The sequence below is a fragment of the Elgaria multicarinata genome, chromosome 7 (genome assembly GCF_023053635.1).
Source record: "Elgaria multicarinata webbii isolate HBS135686 ecotype San Diego chromosome 7, rElgMul1.1.pri, whole genome shotgun sequence".
Taxonomy (NCBI): domain Eukaryota; kingdom Metazoa; phylum Chordata; class Lepidosauria; order Squamata; family Anguidae; genus Elgaria; species Elgaria multicarinata.
In genome coordinates, this window is record NC_086177.1 from 91,328,286 (window position 1) to 91,346,152 (window position 17,867).

Consider the following 17,867-nt stretch of genomic DNA (forward strand, 5'->3'; position numbering starts at 1 on the left):
CCACAACTGGACTAAACAGAAACTGAGAATGATATTCATTTTTAATATATTTTAGCTTTGAATTATTGGGGGCCAGAAATATCAATATCCTATCATAAAGTGAGCTTTGGCAACAACTAAGCTAAAGAATGGCTAGACTAGCCATTCTTTAAATCACACATAGCTCTGTGTTACAAAACCTCAATCAAATCATCGGGTGTTCCTTAAATCAATGGGTTTTTGTCTGGGGAGGGGGATTACTTTATTTGAATATTTCCATATTCTCTTTTTCAGGGTTACCAGAACTCAAATTTATTGAAAGTAGAACACACAGTATATTACAAATGTTTATCATTTAGGATGGGATGGTTTGATTTCAAGCTTGTTGGCTTTTGGAGGTCAAACCCATTCCATCCTGTTTTTGCATAAGCTTGTGATTATTTTTAAAAATAAAAATATCCATATGAAGCTTTGACTGCATGAAACTTTGGTTGGCTTTCTTACCATATTAAACTTTGATTGGCTTACTTACCTCTGTATAAGCATGCAAAGCCCCAATTCAGATCAGGGCAACGGTAATTCGGGAGTGGGGATTTAAACTTTCCTCATTCCTGTTTTTGTGCCAAAATTCTTCCCCTTCCTGGTTTTTTAAAAAAATCCCAGTCCAATGGAGACTTCCCCCCCCCTTTTTTTAACACTCTGCCTCCCCCCGCCCCAGAGTGGAATTTTGGCATAAACATGGGAGGTAGGCAAGCTTAAATTTCCCCTCCCAAATCACTATGGTTCCGATCCAAATTCAGGTCATGTGTGCTTACACTAAAGTAAGTAAGCCTGCTGTGTGTGATTAGCAGAATAAGTTTGGCCCTAAGAGATTTTGGCACAACATACTGTTAGTGCTTTCGGCTTTTTTAAAGGGATGCATGCAAATGAATTATTGTGGGACGGACGCAAGAAATAAGAGACGACACAAGTGTTGGAATTAAACTGAGCCACTTTTATTCAAGATCTGCAAAGGGTTCCCACCGGGCATCCAGCCAGGCCTGGGTCAGGCCTTCCTAAGTGAAGGGGCGCGCTTCCAGGCCCAGCGGGTGGCGCTCAGTTTCGCCGCCCTGCTGTCCATCCCCTACGTGGGGTAGGGAGACCTTCCCTTGTCACCCCCAACCCATGCCCCCAGGCTCAAGGTGGGTGAGAGAGGTCGGCCTCAAAGGTGGTCCTTATCCCCCAGCCTGGCCACAAGGCTCAACACTGGGAGCCCTCGGGAGGGCTTCAAGGGGTGAGGCACCTACTTTTAAAGGGCCAAAACCCCTCCCTGCCCTAGTGACGCGAAATCCTGCCAATGCAGGATGACCACGTCTCTTCCCTGCGCCGCCCACAAATCCCTCCCCATGCCCAGGCTTTGCCGGGCATGGCAGAATGGGCCATGTTGTCACAAAGTGGGATAGAACATGGAAAAGAGCAGTTGTTGTTCAAGCCAATCAGAGCTAGGAAATGCAAAGCCCGATTTCAGCAAAAATTCTCTTTTGCCAATGTAGCAATTCAATTGTGAAAACTGGCCTTTAGAAGACAAGGGTTTTTTTTAAAACGGTTTCTCTCTTTTAAGGTAATTCAGTGCTTCTTTGAGTGTTTAATATACAGAAGAATGTAGCCAGTGGTCGCTTAACACTTCCAAATAGAAGATCTTTGAATCAAGGTTTCTGAAAGTTTAATGACAAGGCACTCCCCACAAGCCAGTCAGGCAAATTAGAATGGATCCTTGATATTGATGGGTTAAAGAGAAGGCAAACTGCGTTGTTAGGCATTTTCTCTTCTTTGATTCTCCCACATGAGTAGCCATAGTTTAAAAATCAGTAGAGGCGCATGCCATTGGCCTCTATGGTGCACTTTCAAAACTGTAGGGATGTTACTCTGACTAATGAGGAACATCATAGCCCTATGCAGGCATTCAGCCTGAACATGGAAGGCCTAAAACTGTGTAGGTGCATGGAGTACGCTGGAAGCCTTGCCCTCTATGCTCCAGGTCCAGTTGCTCCTCTAAGGATCATCAGTGTAAAACCATTTACAGATGATATTTGGACACCTTACAGACTTAGTAGGATATATCCAGGGATGGATTATAGGTGCTGAAGATGTGGCTCTAATAGATCAGATATTTATCCTATCTTGTCCTAAGATTGAGAAATGTTGAAGGCCAATTTTGGTGGAAATAAAGAACATCCCTTGGAACCCAGTAACATTTTTGTTTGGTTATGTCAAGGAGGATGTGAACTCAGAAGTTATCAAGATGTTGATTTACTTCTTGACCGCAACACATTTGCTTAGAAGCAAAAAGTGAGAAAAGATCAACGTCTGTCAGAATTGGTAATTGGACAGTTGTGAAATTGCCTGTGCGGTTGCCATGGTGAAGAGAAGGGGCTCTGCTAGTGGGGCCCTCCTGGGGTGTGGGCCCTAAGCATGTGCCCCATCATGCCTACCCTTGGCTCTGATTAGGGAGAAAATATGCAAGCTCCATCTCAGCAGTGGCACCTTTAAAAGTGGGCTTAACCTCTGATTTCTGAAGAGATTCATAAGAAGCTTCCTCCTCCTCGCATACACTGCTGTTTGTAGGATCTACCACTGGTCCCCTTTGACTCTCTTTATAGCAGAAGTGGGGGACTTGCTCTCCTCCAGATATGTTGCACTCCAACTCCAATCAGCTCCAGCCAAGATGGCTGGTGATCCGGGATGATGGGAGCTGGAGTTTGATGACAGCCCTGCCTTTACATTTCACATAGATTTACTCAGAAGTAAGTTCTGGCTCTTGGTCTTCAATTACCCTTTTTATTTTCATAGAATCATAGAATCATAGAATAGCAGAGTTGGAAGGGGCCTACAAGGCCATTGAGTCCAATCCCCTGCTCAATGCAGGAATCCACCCTAAAGCATCCCTGACAGAGGGTTGTCCAGCTGCCTCTTGAATGCCTCTAGTGTGGGAGAGCCCACAACCTCCCTAGGTAGCTGATTCCACCGTCGCACTGCTCTAACAGTCAGGAAGTTTTTCCTGATGTCCAGCCGGAATCTGGCTTCCTTTAACTTGAGCCCGTTATTCCGTGTCCTGCACTTTTCCCTTCTTCCAATTGGTTAGAGCTGGAGGTTCTGGAGCAGAATTCCAGGATGCCTTTCAGTGATGTGGCTCAGCTCTAGAACAGTCGTGGTTTTTTGTCTGAAATGTGGACATATGCAGAAATGCTCTCCCCAGATCACAACCAGCAGGAAGCTTTTCCAAACTGGAATGTCTCTTTTCCAAGTGAGAGCCAAAGAGCACAGGACAAAAGAGATCTGTGCTTAAATCTCCTGAATTCATTATTTTTACTTAGCTGTTGAGCTGGGAAAGCAGCTTCAAACTGGATTGAACCAGCGACACCCCTACCATTTTCCAGATCAAAATCACGTCCCCCCTCTTACCCCCACAAGTTGCTGTTTAATCTACTGAAGAAAGCAAACCCCCACAAACCTGTATTTTCCCTAGTTCAAGTCTAGGGAACCAGTGGACTTTCAAATGGTGTTGGACTGCAACTTCCATCATTCTTGACAACTGGCCATACTGGCTGGGGATGCTTGGAGTTGGAGTTCAACACTTTCTGGAGGGCCACAGGAGAGACTTTAGAGAGTATGGGAGATAGGTTCATTGCCTGTTCTAGATGGAGTTGCACTCCCTCTGAAAGATCAGGTTCGTAGTTTGGGTTCGTAGTTGAGATCCATCTCTGTCGCTGGAGGCTCAAGTGGCCACGGTGGCTTGGAGTGCCTTTTGCCAGCTATGGCTGGTTCACCAGCTAAGGCCTCTCCTGGACAGGGATAGCTTGGCCACGGTGGTACAGGCATTGGTAACCTCAAGATTGGATTACTGCAATGTGCTCCATGTGTGCCTGTCCTTAAAGCTGCTCCAGAAGCTGGAACTAGTGCAGAATGCTGCAGCTTGTCTGTTGTCTGGCATAGAATCATAGAATAGCAGGGTTGGAAGGGGCCTACAAGGCCATCAAGTCCAATCCCCTGCTCAATGCAGGAATCCACCCTAAAGCATCCCTGACAGATGGTTGTCCAGCTACCTCTTGAATGCCTCTAGTGTGGGAGAGCCCACAACCTCCCTAGGTAACTGATTCCATTGTCGTACTGTCCATCTGGAATCTGGCTTCCTTTAACTTGAGCCCATTATTCCGTGTCCTGCACGCTGGGAGGATCGAGAAGAGATCCTGGCCCTCCTCTCTGTGACAACCTTTTAAGTATTTGAAGAGTGCTATCATGTCTTCCCTCAATCTTCTCTTTTCCAGGCTAAACATGCCCATTTTTTTAGTGTCTCTTCATAGAGCTTTGTTTCCAGACCCCTGATCATCCTGGTTGCCCTCCTCTGAACACGCTCCAGCTTGTCTGCATCCTTCTTGAATTGTGGAGCCCAGAACTGGACACAATACTCTAGATGAGGTTGTTTTATTATGGTTTTAATTTTTGTGAACCACCCAGAGAGCTTCGGCTATTAGGCAGCATAAAAATGTAATAAATAAATAAATAACCAGGGCCGAAGGAATCAGTACCTCACGTGATTTGGAAGCTATACTTCTATTAATGCAGCCCAAAATAGCATTGGCCTTTCTTGCAGCCATATCGCATTGTTGGCTCATATTCAGTTTGCGGTCTACAACAATTCCAAGATCATTCTCATTTGTAGTATTGCTCAGCCAAGTATCCCCCATCTTGTAACTGTGCATTTGGTTTCTATTTCCTAAATATAGAATTTGGCATTTATCCCTATTAAATTTCATTCTGTTGTTTTCAGCCCAGCACTCCAGCCTATCAAGATCACTTTGAAGTTTGTTTCTGTCTTCCAGGGTATTAGCTATCCCACCCAATTTGGTGTCATCTGCAAATTTGATAAGCGTTCCCAGCAGCTCCTCATCCAAATCATTAATAAAAATGTTGAAGAGCACTGGGCCCAGGACTGAGCCCTGCAGTACCCCACTCGTTGCCTCTCCCCAGTTTGAGAAGGTTCCATTGATAAGTACTCTTTGAGTCCGATTCTGTAGCCAACTGTGAATCCACCTAATAGTTGCTCCATCTAGCCCACTTTTAGCTGGTTTGTTAATCAGAATATCATGGGGCACTTTGTCAAAAGCTTTGCTGAAGTCAAGATATATGACATCCACAGCATTCCCACAGCCCACAAGGGAGGTTACCCGATCAAAAAATGAGATAAAATTAGTCTGACAGGATTTGTTCCTGACAAATCCATGTTGGCTTCTAGTAATCACTGCATTGATTTTAATCCATGTTGGCTTCTAGTAATCACTGCATTGATTTCAATCTGTTTACAGATTGACTTCTTCTCAGCATGTCAGCATGTCCCTCAGCACCCTTGCTCAGGGAACTGCACAGGTTTCACTACTGGGACAGGTTTAAGATTCTTGTACTAGCATATAAAGCCCTAAAAAACATGGGACCAGGATACCTGAGAGAGCGCCTTCTCCCCTACCAACCTGTCCAATCACTGAGGTCATCTGAGGACATGTTCCTGATGGTTCCACATAGACCCATCCTCCATTGGAGTCCACCAGGGGAAGAGCCTTCAGCGTGGTAGCCCCCCTCCTATGGAATTCCCTGCCTCTGGAAATCAGTCAGGCGCCAACTTTGTAGTCCTTTTGGCGCCTCCTGAAAATGGTCATTTTTATTCTGTTTTTTTATTTTATCTTGTACACCATTCTGAAATTTTGAATGGGGAGCGGTATATAAATATTGTGAATATATTAATAAATATAGCACAGAGAAGCAATGAGGGGACATTAATGTGATTAAATAATAACAAAGCAATACAGTTAAACATCTCCCACTCCACCACCACTATTCTGATTCAGTTCATACCTCCTCACAAGCTGCATTTGTTTGTTTGTTGCATTTATATCCCAACTTTCCTTCAACGAACCCAAGGTATTGTACACAATCCTCCTCCTCTCCATTTTATCCTCACAACAACCCTGAGAGATGGGTTAGGCTGAGAATCAGCCACTGGCCCAAGGTCAACCAGTGACCTTCATGGCCAAGTGGGGACTAGAATATGGATCTCCTAAGTCCAAATCCAACCACTACACTACACCGGGGCTGTTCAGACAACACGTTAAACCATGGTTAGGCCACTAACCCTTTTGCAGCAAATAGTTAGTGAATGTGTTTAAACCGTAGTTATGTAGCCACCATGGTTAAGAATAGTTCACACGACACACTAAGCCGTAACATTTAGCTCAAAGTGCTTGACCATCGTGGCTTAGCATGTTGTCTGAACAGGGTCACTAACTTTTAAGTAAAGAACAAAGACATTAGGAAATTTGATCATGTAGCTTGGCCCTACATTTGAGACATAGGGGGGATCTACACTACTGCTTTTAAAGCGCTTTAAAGCACTTTGAAAACGTTTTGAAACCTGTATATGCAGTGTGTCCTGGGCCCCAACAGTTGTCAAAACTGTTATAAAGCGCTTTAAAGCAGTAGTGTAGATCCCCCCCTAATCACTCTCAATTATGCACGGTCTTGAAGGAAGCCAGTAATGGGAACAAAACAGATGGAGTAAATGAGAACAGGTTCCCTCCAATCAAATCTCTCCCCGCCCCCTCTTTCTTTTATTTAGCTCCCAGAAAATTCTACTAACTCTTACATTTTATAACTATCCCTGAAAAAACTGCACCCCTTACTAGAATCAAAGTGACAGAACACTGAAGATGAACGGTGAGCTGCGTGTACAGAAAACAGACACATGCATACTGTAAATAGGTTTATTTATATGTAGACAGCATAATATGTACACATGGGAACTGCTGTGCTCCTGAAATAGGAAACAGCAACTCCTGTGATGTATCAGTCGAGAGCAGTTTGACTATACAACTGTTCCAATATAACAGGTGCGGAGGACAAAGGACGTTATCTATGAATATCTGCTTAGTGTTATTTACTCTTGAAAATGCACAGTATGAGAAACAAAGGCCATAACGCAGTTCTAAGTCCCCAACTTCCTTTCCTTTTATAAATATGCACATGTCCGTCACCCAATGGCGATTTGCAGCCTTGAGTTCCTGCTACCAAATGGCCACGCCAAGAAGCTGGGCCACTTCCATCTTGCAGGCACTGAATTAAAACAAAAACTAAAAGGGAAAATGCTTTTGACGCACATCCACTGATTCAACTCAGTGGTCTTCTTCTGCCCTTGGAGGCTCCAGGTTTGGGGGAACAACGTCAACACTGAGAACAACAAAACAACAACAACAATCAAAGTATAAATAACACACACAAACAAGCTTCTGGACATTTCCGAACCCCCACGAGTTATTTGCAACCAATACTGTCAAAGCAGCTGGATCGCAGTGCATCCGTGTGCAGGAGCAGGTAGCAGCTTCTGTGCATTTTGCAAAAAGATGAACCAAAAAAAATAAAATCGCACATGTATCGACACACAACAAAAAGTCTCTATTGACTAGCTCGGTCTGTAGCTAAGAGGCGGCTGTGCTGCTTCTGTGCTCTTTCCATCAAATTCTTTTTCTTCTTCTTCTTGTCCTTCGCCTTTGGTGTCCTCGTTCCTAAAAAAAAAAGTGGGGGGACACAGACAAAAACCAGTGATCAGTAAACCATGAAGTCATACGATGATTACAGAAACACAGCATTTTTTATGGGGTGGGGGAGAGAATACAAAAGTAAATTTCCAAAAGTATTTTGATTAGGACAATAAGGGTGCAATCCTATACATGCTTAGACAGAGAGAGAAAAAATCCTGCAATTACCAACACGGAAATGGGAGCTTTTAAGAAACTTAAGAACTGTTCCTTCTGCATTTTTTTTTTAACCAAAAATGCAAAAGCTACTTTGGGCTAATGCTCATTTGCATTAAAAATGTCTCACTTTGCTGTAATGCTCACATACCATAATGGGAGAGACAGTCAAAGATTATTTAAAATTCTTCTATTAAGCTGTTCTAAGGCAGCTGTCCCCTATGTGGTTCCCTCCTGGTGTTTTGGACTACAGCTCCTATCATCCCTGACCATTGGTCATAATGTTTGGAACTGATGGGAGTGATAGTCCAAACCATCTGAAGGAGACAATGTTATGTAAGGTTTAATTTGGCACAAACAGTAGGTGGACAAACAAGACATGAAGCTAAAAGGTGTCTACGCTCCACATCTGTGACTAATTTTAAGTATAAAAAACCCAACAAAAACAAAGCTACAATTAAGTGATTATTTTATTTTACCAATATCTATTTCAAAAAGAAGGCATGAGAGCATATACACGTTATTGTACAGGATTCTTCCTCAGACAGAATTGGGGGGACGGGACTTAACAACAGGATCTACCAACAGCCAATGTGTTTCACGATTTCAAAGTGGTAAGTAGCTACCATGTATCTGATTGTCTAGAGTGTTCACTCCAGTTGCCACAAAGATGCCACCACCAACGGACTCCTCATAGCAACTCATCGCCATCCATATTTACCATAGTTGCTTTAATGCAGCCTTCCCCAACCCATCGTCCTCCGGATGTGTTGGACTACAATTCCCATTGTTCCCAAACCAGCAGGTTGGAGAAGAGTGCTTTGATGAATTGAGTTCACTGACCAGATTGAGATCCCCCATGCTCCCTCTGGTGGACACCAGAATTGTGGAAGCAGAAAAGATCTTAATGAGATCTTAGGCCTTAGCTAGACCTACCTGTTATTGCATGACGGAGAGGTGAAGATCTCATGATGTTTTATTGTAAGATTCCCCCCTCTGTTCACACAAGGCGAGCAACGACCTCAGAGGGAGAGGCGTTGTGCCAACCATTTTTTTATTTTTAAAGAGGCAGCAGCGCACGAGTGCTTGTGCGCAAAAGGCAGGTGTTTTTTTAAAAAAACATTATTTTCCTTGCTCCCCCACCACCGATGGGCGCAGTGCTCCTGTAGAGCTCTGCGCCCTGTGCGCGGGTCCTGGCTCCTCGCAAGGAATCGTGAGGAGCTGGGACAAACCATGATGCCCAGCCACACATTCTGCAGTCTCGGGCTCAGCCCGGGACCGTGGAAAAAGCGGGCCTAAAGTGGAGGGCGAGGTCCCGGGGCAAGGGAGGGATCACCCCTCCCTGATCCTGGGATTCCGTGTGTGTCATGTGGATGCACATGGATGATCCCGGGGATCGCCCCAGGATTTTGCCCCATCTTGCTATGGCTTAGTCTACGTAGCACAGTGTATCTAAAAACTACGTAGCACAGTGTTTCTAATTCACCAACATCAGGCCATTTTCTGCAGATTTACTGAAGGCTCTAGACTGGCATGGTGTTACCAGGTGGTTGGGAAGATAAAGAGCCTCAAGTTGTGTCACATTTCTTGTATAATTGTAAATTATTATTTTTATGCTGGCTCAGCAGTCTGTGAGCTGAGTGGAGAGAATAAAAACCCCATTTCCAATAATTTACAATTATACAAGAAATAGAATATCAGTTCTGTGCAAAGGGGGTACTTGTGTAAAAATCAGCGCACTGCACAGGATGGGAGTCATAAGCACACTTACCTGGCAAGAAGCCCCAGGGAATATAATGAGGACTTATTTTTTTAGCAAAGATGCATATGATTGCACTGTGAATTCACTGATTGCATTGGGATTATTATGTTCCAAATCAAACCATTTATTGGTACAATCTGGAACAGGTAAATGGTGTATATTTCTATCTGAATGTTATTCCCTTTCTCTCTCTCTCTCTCTCTTTCTCACACACACACACACACACACACACACACCATCAGTTACTAATCACCTGGAATATGTTTTGTTTTGTTGTAAAACACACACATACCCTGTGTGTGCATGCATGTGTGTGAGAGAGAATGGTGAAATCAAAATGCTTAATTACCATGGTTTAGCGTGTCATCCGAACAGGGTCTAAACATTATGGATTATTGTGTCATGTGAACCATGACTTAGGGCTCAGCTACACCAAGCAGGATATTCCACTACAAAAGTGGCATGAAAGCAGTATATAAAAAGCAGGAGCCACACTACTGCTTTATAGCAGTATTGAAGTGCACTGACAACTGTTGGGTACCACTGACACATACCATATACCACTTTCATACCACTATCTCCTGCTTGGTGTGGCTTCTGCCTTTTATATACCGCTTTCATACCTCTTTCATAGTGGAATATCCTCCTTGGTGTAGGTGAGCCCCTGTGTGCCGTGTGAACCATTCCTAACCAAGATGGCTACATAAACACAGTTTAAACACCCTCACTAACCATTTGCTGCAAAAGGGTTAGCAGCCTAACCATGGCTTAGCATGTTGTCTGAACAGGCACTGTGTTTTTGGAAGTTTAAAATACATTAATAGTAGCAATAATAATACTGTACCAGTCTCATTGGTTACTGGTGAATTTCTGAGCCCAATTTAAAGTGCTGTTTTTGACATTTAATGCTTTAAAGGTTTGGGACCAAATTGCTTGAAGGATCAGCTTCACCCAGCATCAGCCACTCAGAACCCCTGGCTCCACTCACCCTGGCTCCACTCACCCTGGCTCCACTCACCTCACCCTCTGAGGTGCTAATGGAGACAGATCTCGGAGAAGGGAACACAAATTGCGGTCAGACGGATGTCCAAAGAAGAAAGCCTGATGTTTTGTTTAACTCAGCTTCACCTAATCTACTGCCCTCTGGATGTTTTGGACTCCAATTCCAACCATCCCCAACCAGCATGGAACGCTGAGAGTTGTAGTCCAAAACATCTGGGTGGCATCAGGCTGAGGAAGTAAAATATGAAATGGGCTTACATTCATATAACGCTTCCTTACTATTTGCTTATTAACAATACATATCTACCACTTTTCCACAAATCTCACAAAAGCAGTGTACAACAATTTAAATAAAAACGGTAATACATTAAAAAAAAAAACACTATAAAAACATGGCAAAGCAGTAAAGCAGAATTAAGCAACATCAGACCCACTACTCACAATGCAAATGGCCAAATTAAAGAGATGCATCTTAAGGAATTCCTTTCTGAAAAGCTGAGGAAGGGGACACACAATCTGGGAGCTATGCAGGAGAAAGAGCTTACTACAACACAACACTGTACAATGTCAAATCCATCCCCTCTTGACAACAGCTTCATTTCCTTGAGTAGAATATAGTCTACAGCCACAAGAGGGCACTAGATATTCACTGTTACAATTGATTTTGAAAAATCAGGTGTGTGTGTCCTACACACAGGTGTTGGCAATGGGCATAAATTTAATGGTATTCCTCTTTTTTTCATAAACATTATGCAAGGTTTTTTTGTATATGTGTGTCTCTGTGTATAATCATTTACATAGACTTAGATATTTTAATTAATGTGTATGAGTTCCGAAAGGAAACTGAGGAAGAAAATGGCTAAGTGGGGAAACTGAGCAGAAAATTGCTAAGTGATATTTTAAAAGTTAGTTTCACTAATGTCTCCTGAATAAGCCTATCCACATGCTTTTTAACACTCTCAAATAACTATAACAGGTTAGGGAGGCATGTTACTTCTGCTGAAGCCAGGCTGATTCTCCTTCAGCAAGACTTGTCCAGATAATGCTGGTTATTGTTCTCTTTAATAATGCTTTCCACCAATATAGCCAGAATATATGTCAAGTTAACCAGCTTGGATGCCTTTTTAAAAACTACTGCTACATTGGCAAGTTTCCAGTCCTCCATACAGAGGCCTCTTAGGGACAGAGAGAGAGGGGGGGCGGGGAGGGAGAGAGAGAGAGAAGACCAGCAAATTAATGTTTGAGTTCTTTTAAGTACTCTGGGATGGATATCATTAGGCCTTTCATCCTGGCACACTGGAATACAACACATCTGGGCACTGGAAGGAGGGAGGGGAAATGAATAGACCATCTTCTTTTCCTCCTCCTGGGTGCTTCCACTGCCTGTCAGTAATGGCTGGTAAAAAACAGGAGGCTGTTTAGGGGATTGGGGAGGGAGATGGGCTTCTTTCCCAAACATTGGATAAGCTTAGATTTTAAACCAAGTTCTATCCAATAATTTTGGAAATAGCTTTGCTCAACGTTAACTCGACATGAACAATGTTAGGAGAGCTCACCCATTTCTAACGGTTGTCCACTCAGTATCAGACATCTTGTCATTTTAGTTACCCACGCTAGTGTGCAAATAAGCAGCTGGCATATGAATGTAACCTAACTAGGAAAACTGTATTGTATAAGATGATATAGTCTCCCCATAGTGGGTTTCTCCCACCCCAAAAGAAGACTCTCCTCCCCACGCCAGAGACAGTGCACGGCCATTGCGGTAGCCATTTGGCTCACCAGCCCACCCCCTCCCCCGGTGACCAATCAGGGGTTGCCTGATGTACGACAATGGAATCAGCTACCTAGGGAGGTTGTGGGCTCTCCCACACTAGAGGCAGCTGGACAAGCATCTGTCAGGGTGGATTCCTGTATTGAGCAGGAGGTTGGACTCGATGGCCTTGTAGGCCCCTTTCAACTCTGCTATTCTATGATTCTATAATCTGCTTGGCCACACTTCCACCTCGCTCCAGAGTGGCGATAGATGGCGTATGTGCCGTCTTTGCTTTGCTCCAGAGAAAAAAATTGAGTTAAGTCCCCAACTTTTTTACTTTGGAACTTCAGATAAAAGCCCTGGGATGGTTCCGCAGTGACTGCTGTGTCATATAAGCAACACAACAACACTCCAGAGCCACCTCGGGGCTTTCTCCACGTATAGACAGCTCCCTGGAGAATGGGACTTCTGAAGGAATTCCATAGGGCAGAAATCATAGAAGAGAAATCCCTGTTCCTAGAAGAAGCCAGTCTAATGTCTGAAGGGAGCAGGGCTGTGGGGTAGCCTCTGAAGCAGGACTATGAGGCAAGGGATCTTCCTTAAGGACCAAAGCTCTTTAGGTACTTGATATTTCCAAAGGCAGTAGATGCTTTCCAAGTTTGAAATTCCCACATTTATTCAGTTACCGAATTTCAAATTGTTGCCTTCAGTAGTTCCTGTGTGTTAGATTGTTACTCCCACCAAACTGAGTGTCCATACATAGCTTCTTAAGGGCAATTATACTACAAAGCCATTCAGTGCTTCAGTGAAGATCAATAAAATGAAGGATGGAGATGAAAGAGCTGCTACACCATGAAAGGGTTTATTAGTCTACTTTGGGTCATTACCTCTAGGAAACTACCATGGTGAATAAGTGGGCTGTTCAAACACAAGACAATGACCACCAACGCTTTGTGATTACCATACAGACCTTCAGGGTGCTTCTTTGAAACCAACGTAACTACTACTTAACAGCTGTGAAAATGTTCGTTTCTTGCAGCAGATCACTAAATTAAAAGGAAGCCACTGCTGATTGTTAGGGATCAGTTATAAAGGCCTTTAGTCAAAACATCAAAAAGGGACACAAAGGCATTAGAGGGTTAAGTCCAGTGTTCTGGCTTAGACATTGCTTTACTTCAATGTTTCAAAAGTGTGGGACTTGCTCCCTCTACTCATACCAGAGAGTTTGCTTGGATTCCCACCCCCAATGCAGCAAAACAAACACATACACACACAAACTCCTCCCCCCCCCATGATTGTGGCGCCTGTAAAATTTAATTTCATGATGCAAATCAGATTAGGATCCATTAAGGATCTCATCTACGAAACATTAAAATGTTAGGGAGGTTCTTATTTGTAGTCAATTTTTCGCTTGCAGAGTGCTACTCGCTAGAGAACTTCTTTTTCTTAAATCCCTTCTCCAACTTAGTAAATATTCACCCCTTCATCCTCCAAAATGGCAGAACAACAAGACCATCCCTGCTATTTGTCATGTATAGAGCACTGTTTTTCAAACCTCCCTGCTCTTGGTGGATTTTCCATATCAGTTTGCCCGTCATAGAACCATTACACATTGGTGATCATTCTGAGATGTGTTTTAGGACGTCATCTCAGTTCATCCAGGCCTCTTGACATAAACTGTAGCAGAGAGAGAGAGAAAACCACAATGTAGCCCCCTTCACATGTTACCTGTGAAGAACTCCATGTGGTTAAAAGGAAGCTGGGCTGTACTGCTCACACACACACACACACACACACACACACTATACCTGCCTTCCTGGCTCATCCCCCTCTGCAACTTTCACACTAAGCAAAGATCTAAAGAATTAGCTGGCTGTACATTTTGATGCTCTTTCATGTGATCAGGGCTCCCTATCACATGAGAAGCCTCCATGAGTGCAGAACATCAGACCTTCACCCAATGAATGGAGGTCAGTAGCTGGAGCCAGAAAGAGAGTGGGCCCATTCAGAAGACACTTTAAACCATGGCTTTAACTATGGTGGTTATGCCAGAAAGCCAGGCCGTGGTAAGAAGACATCTTAAACCATGGCTTTAACCATGGTGAATAAGGCTTTTTGCTTTATTCACCATGGTGAAAGCCATGGTTTAAGGTGTCTTCTGAACGGGGCCAATGTGATATTGGGGAGTTGGCCAGTGACAAGGCTTCTCTTTAATTGCATGGAAAGGGCTTACGTGGCATGATCTTTCAAGTCTCTAGGATTCAGGAATGACAGGATTCCTTAGATCCTGCTGGCATTTCTTATGCACAAGCAGGAGGAGCTAATGCGGGTGGAATCTGACTGGGAGTAGGAGGGAGGGAAAAACATCGTAATAATTAGGGACACTAAGATCCCAGGGCCAGTGGGATCCAATTTAGAATGGCTGACAGGATTTGCAGGCACCAGAACATATGTGAGTTCATGAGTTAGGCTTCTGGCTCCAGACCGCATAGAAGAACTGGCACTACATCCCAAGGATAAGGAGAACCATGTCCAAAGGCAAATGTATCACTTTTGTATAAAGGATATACATATATACCCTGCTGCCATGTCTGGCTGCAAATGCAAACCACGCAGCCAGAATTGTAAGGAGCTTAGACCAAGAGACATGAAAAACAATCCTCCAATTTTTCAAAGCAGACAAGGAATTTTAGTGAGGAGGGAAAACCCGTGGTACAAGCTTGTATCGGATCCAGAGGAACAATGCTTACGCCTTGCATGTTATAAGGGTGAGTGGGTGTAGATCACTGATTGAAATCCCTACCAACAAAATAAACCCATGATGAATTTAATTTAAATTAAGTTTTCCATTTGCAACTCTTAAGTGTGCATTCGAATTTGTGGATTCACTGAAATGAGTTTGTTAATACACATTCCATCTCTGACCTATACTGAGTGGGACCATAGGTTCGTGTAGTTCAGCATTGCCTGCTCTGGCTACACACAACGTCTCAAGCAGGGGGTCTTTTAAGTTCCTTTAAATCGGGGGTGGGCAACTTGTGGCCCTCCAGTTGTTTTGGCCTACAATTCCCATGATCCTTCACCACTGGGTATGCTGGTTAGGGCTGATGGGGGTTATAGGGGGAAAACATTTTCAGGGCCACAAGTTGTCCATCCCTGCTGTGATGGAACCTGCAGTGCTGAGATGGAACCTGGGACCTTCCCCATGTGAACCAAATGCTCAACCGAAATGTTTAGGTGCCTCCCAAAATATGCACACACACTAAAGGAGTCCTTTTGCTGAGTCTTCAATGCTTGATATTCGCTATCTACAAGTTGCCCTACAAACGTATGATGCATACAGGAAAAAGAAGCTCATTTGTACGGCTGGTAGCTTTTTGTATTATTATTTGCTTAACTTAAAAGTCTATCTTTATTCCATATGCCCTGAGCCCAGAGCTTTGCTGTACTTCTGGCACAAAGACACTGCCTCAAGAGAGTCACGTCATATTTGGACGAGCCAACATGAAAACATTTGTCATAGCTTCAAAACTACTAAACCAGTCTTGCTTACAATTCCATGTTTTTAAAATATAAAACATTCAAGTTTAAAAGAATTGTGCAGACATGCACAGGTGAAATTTCCTAAGCTTTGTTGCTGTGCAACTTGAATTTATTTCTATTTCTATGAAACATCCAAATGCTCAAGAAAACCAAGCTTGGAACAATTCAAGATTAGTAACTCAGTTCTTCCTATAGAAGAGCCTTCCTTACAGACTTGAATATAATGAACTATGGTTTGCACAACAGAAAGAGGGAAAGGAAGGGGGGAAAGAGAGAGTACTTGAGTCCATTGCCTGTTCCTCCTCCTCCAAACCATTGTTTATTAGACCACAAACTTTAAGTCTGAACCAGACCTTGAGATTCTGGCAGTACATTCTGGTTTGTAGGGAGTCCTCAAATCATAGTTTCCTGGTTTGGACATCATGGAGAAACTATGGTTTTACACTCCAAGAAGACTCTCCTTTATCCAAGTTAATGAAAGAAAGGAGGAATTGTTTTGCTCATCACTCGTTGGTTGGATTGGAGCATAAGTCTGAACCGGGCCTATACCAGTTTCACTTTTTAGGATACTGAAGAAAGTATAACATAACTTACAATTTGATAAAGCAAAAGCTATTAGTCACTGTCAGCAAGAAGGGCCATAGTTAATATCAGCTTATACGCCACCTGTTATATACTAACAAACAAATTTGAAATGGCTTCAAAATAATAATAATAATAATAATAATAATAATAATAATGATGATGATGAAGCAAGTGTGGCTTCAACTCTCAGGCTTACCAAGTAAAATTGCCACTCCACCAATTAAGCAACTGAAACTTTTGTTGATTAACGTACTAATTGAAGGTAGCAGTTCCAAGTATTGTTTTATTTTTTTCTTTATGTATCACATTTATATCCTGCGTTTTTTCCTCCAAGGAACCCAAGGTACATAATCCTCCTCCTCTCCGTTTTTATCCTCATAACAACAATAACCCTGTGAGGTAGGTTGGGCTGAGAGTCTGTAACTGGCCCAAAGTCACCCAGTGAGCTTCCATGGCTGATTAGGGACTAGAACCTGAGTCTCCTGACTCCCAGTCCAACACTCTAGCCACTACACCACACTGGCTGATTTTTATTACTGATTATTTTTCAGGCTTTTGCCCTTGATTGCAATTCAGCCATTACTAACTTAATGAAATATAATGGGTATCTAAACGTACCTATAAAATAGTGCATGATGAAAATAACTGGTCACATTTAGGGCACGTTGAATAGTGACAATAGCAGTAATGCCTTTGTCCTACCATTACCACTGAAACTCATGTGGAAGGGGCCAGGACTCTTAAATGAATATCAAGAATGGGTTTTACCTATTATTTTGAGTAAAATAATAGGTAAAATTGAAATACGATTCTTTCAATGCTTTTGGTATTTCAATGGTCGCAACCTGTCTCACGTCCACTTCCCCCATATGTACACACTCCTATCAGAATCCCTGCTATGTCCTTCCTACCATGTGAAGTTGGTGGGTGTGCATGTGATATAGATCCTTCTGGGCTGTGGCTGAAATTGTGAGGTTTTTCCTGTAACCTCTATATCTTAAAACTGTTTTCCTCCCCCACAATTGATCTAATGGACTACCTTGTGGAAAGAGCGATGCAGAACAATGACAAATACTGAAGAACCAATGATTCAGTTATGCTGGATTGCTTTGCGACACGTGAAACAGGTAAGCTTTGGAGAGGAAAAAGCTATGAATGAATGCACCATATCAGTGGTCTTCAACTGGTAGGTCACAAGCCAAAAGTGGGTCATGAGATCAGCTGTTGCCGCCATGTTGGGCATGGAAAAAATGGTGAAAGTGGGTCCCATGTTGCAGGTTGGGAGTCTGAGGTGGAACTTGGTTCTGGACCAGTTGAAGACCTAATGGCGAATGGTGAAACTCACATAACAAAGGCTTTTTTCAGCAGGCTTTTAGTGCTGTTATTATCTGCAACTGCTTATCAGCTATTGTTGTATTATTAATATTGTTCTTGTATATTTATGTTTTGTAAATTATTGTTGGCT

General features: G+C 43.1%; 1 protein-coding gene across 3 annotated transcripts in view; it reads right to left on the bottom strand.

Annotated features, from left to right (window-relative positions):
• Positions 1-7,408: 7,408 nt before the first annotated feature.
• Positions 7,409-17,867, bottom strand: part of RSPO2 (R-spondin 2) — a 125,570-nt gene continuing 115,111 nt past the window's right edge. For 2 of the 3 annotated variants that reach the window (XM_063131059.1, XM_063131056.1), the window contains one exon: positions 7,409-7,568. In XM_063131059.1, coding sequence (XP_062987129.1) covers positions 7,459-7,568 — 110 coding nt within the window. In that variant the 3' untranslated portion in view covers positions 7,409-7,458. The remainder of the gene's footprint in view (positions 7,569-17,867) is intronic. The other variant, XM_063131055.1, reaches the window with a different exon arrangement.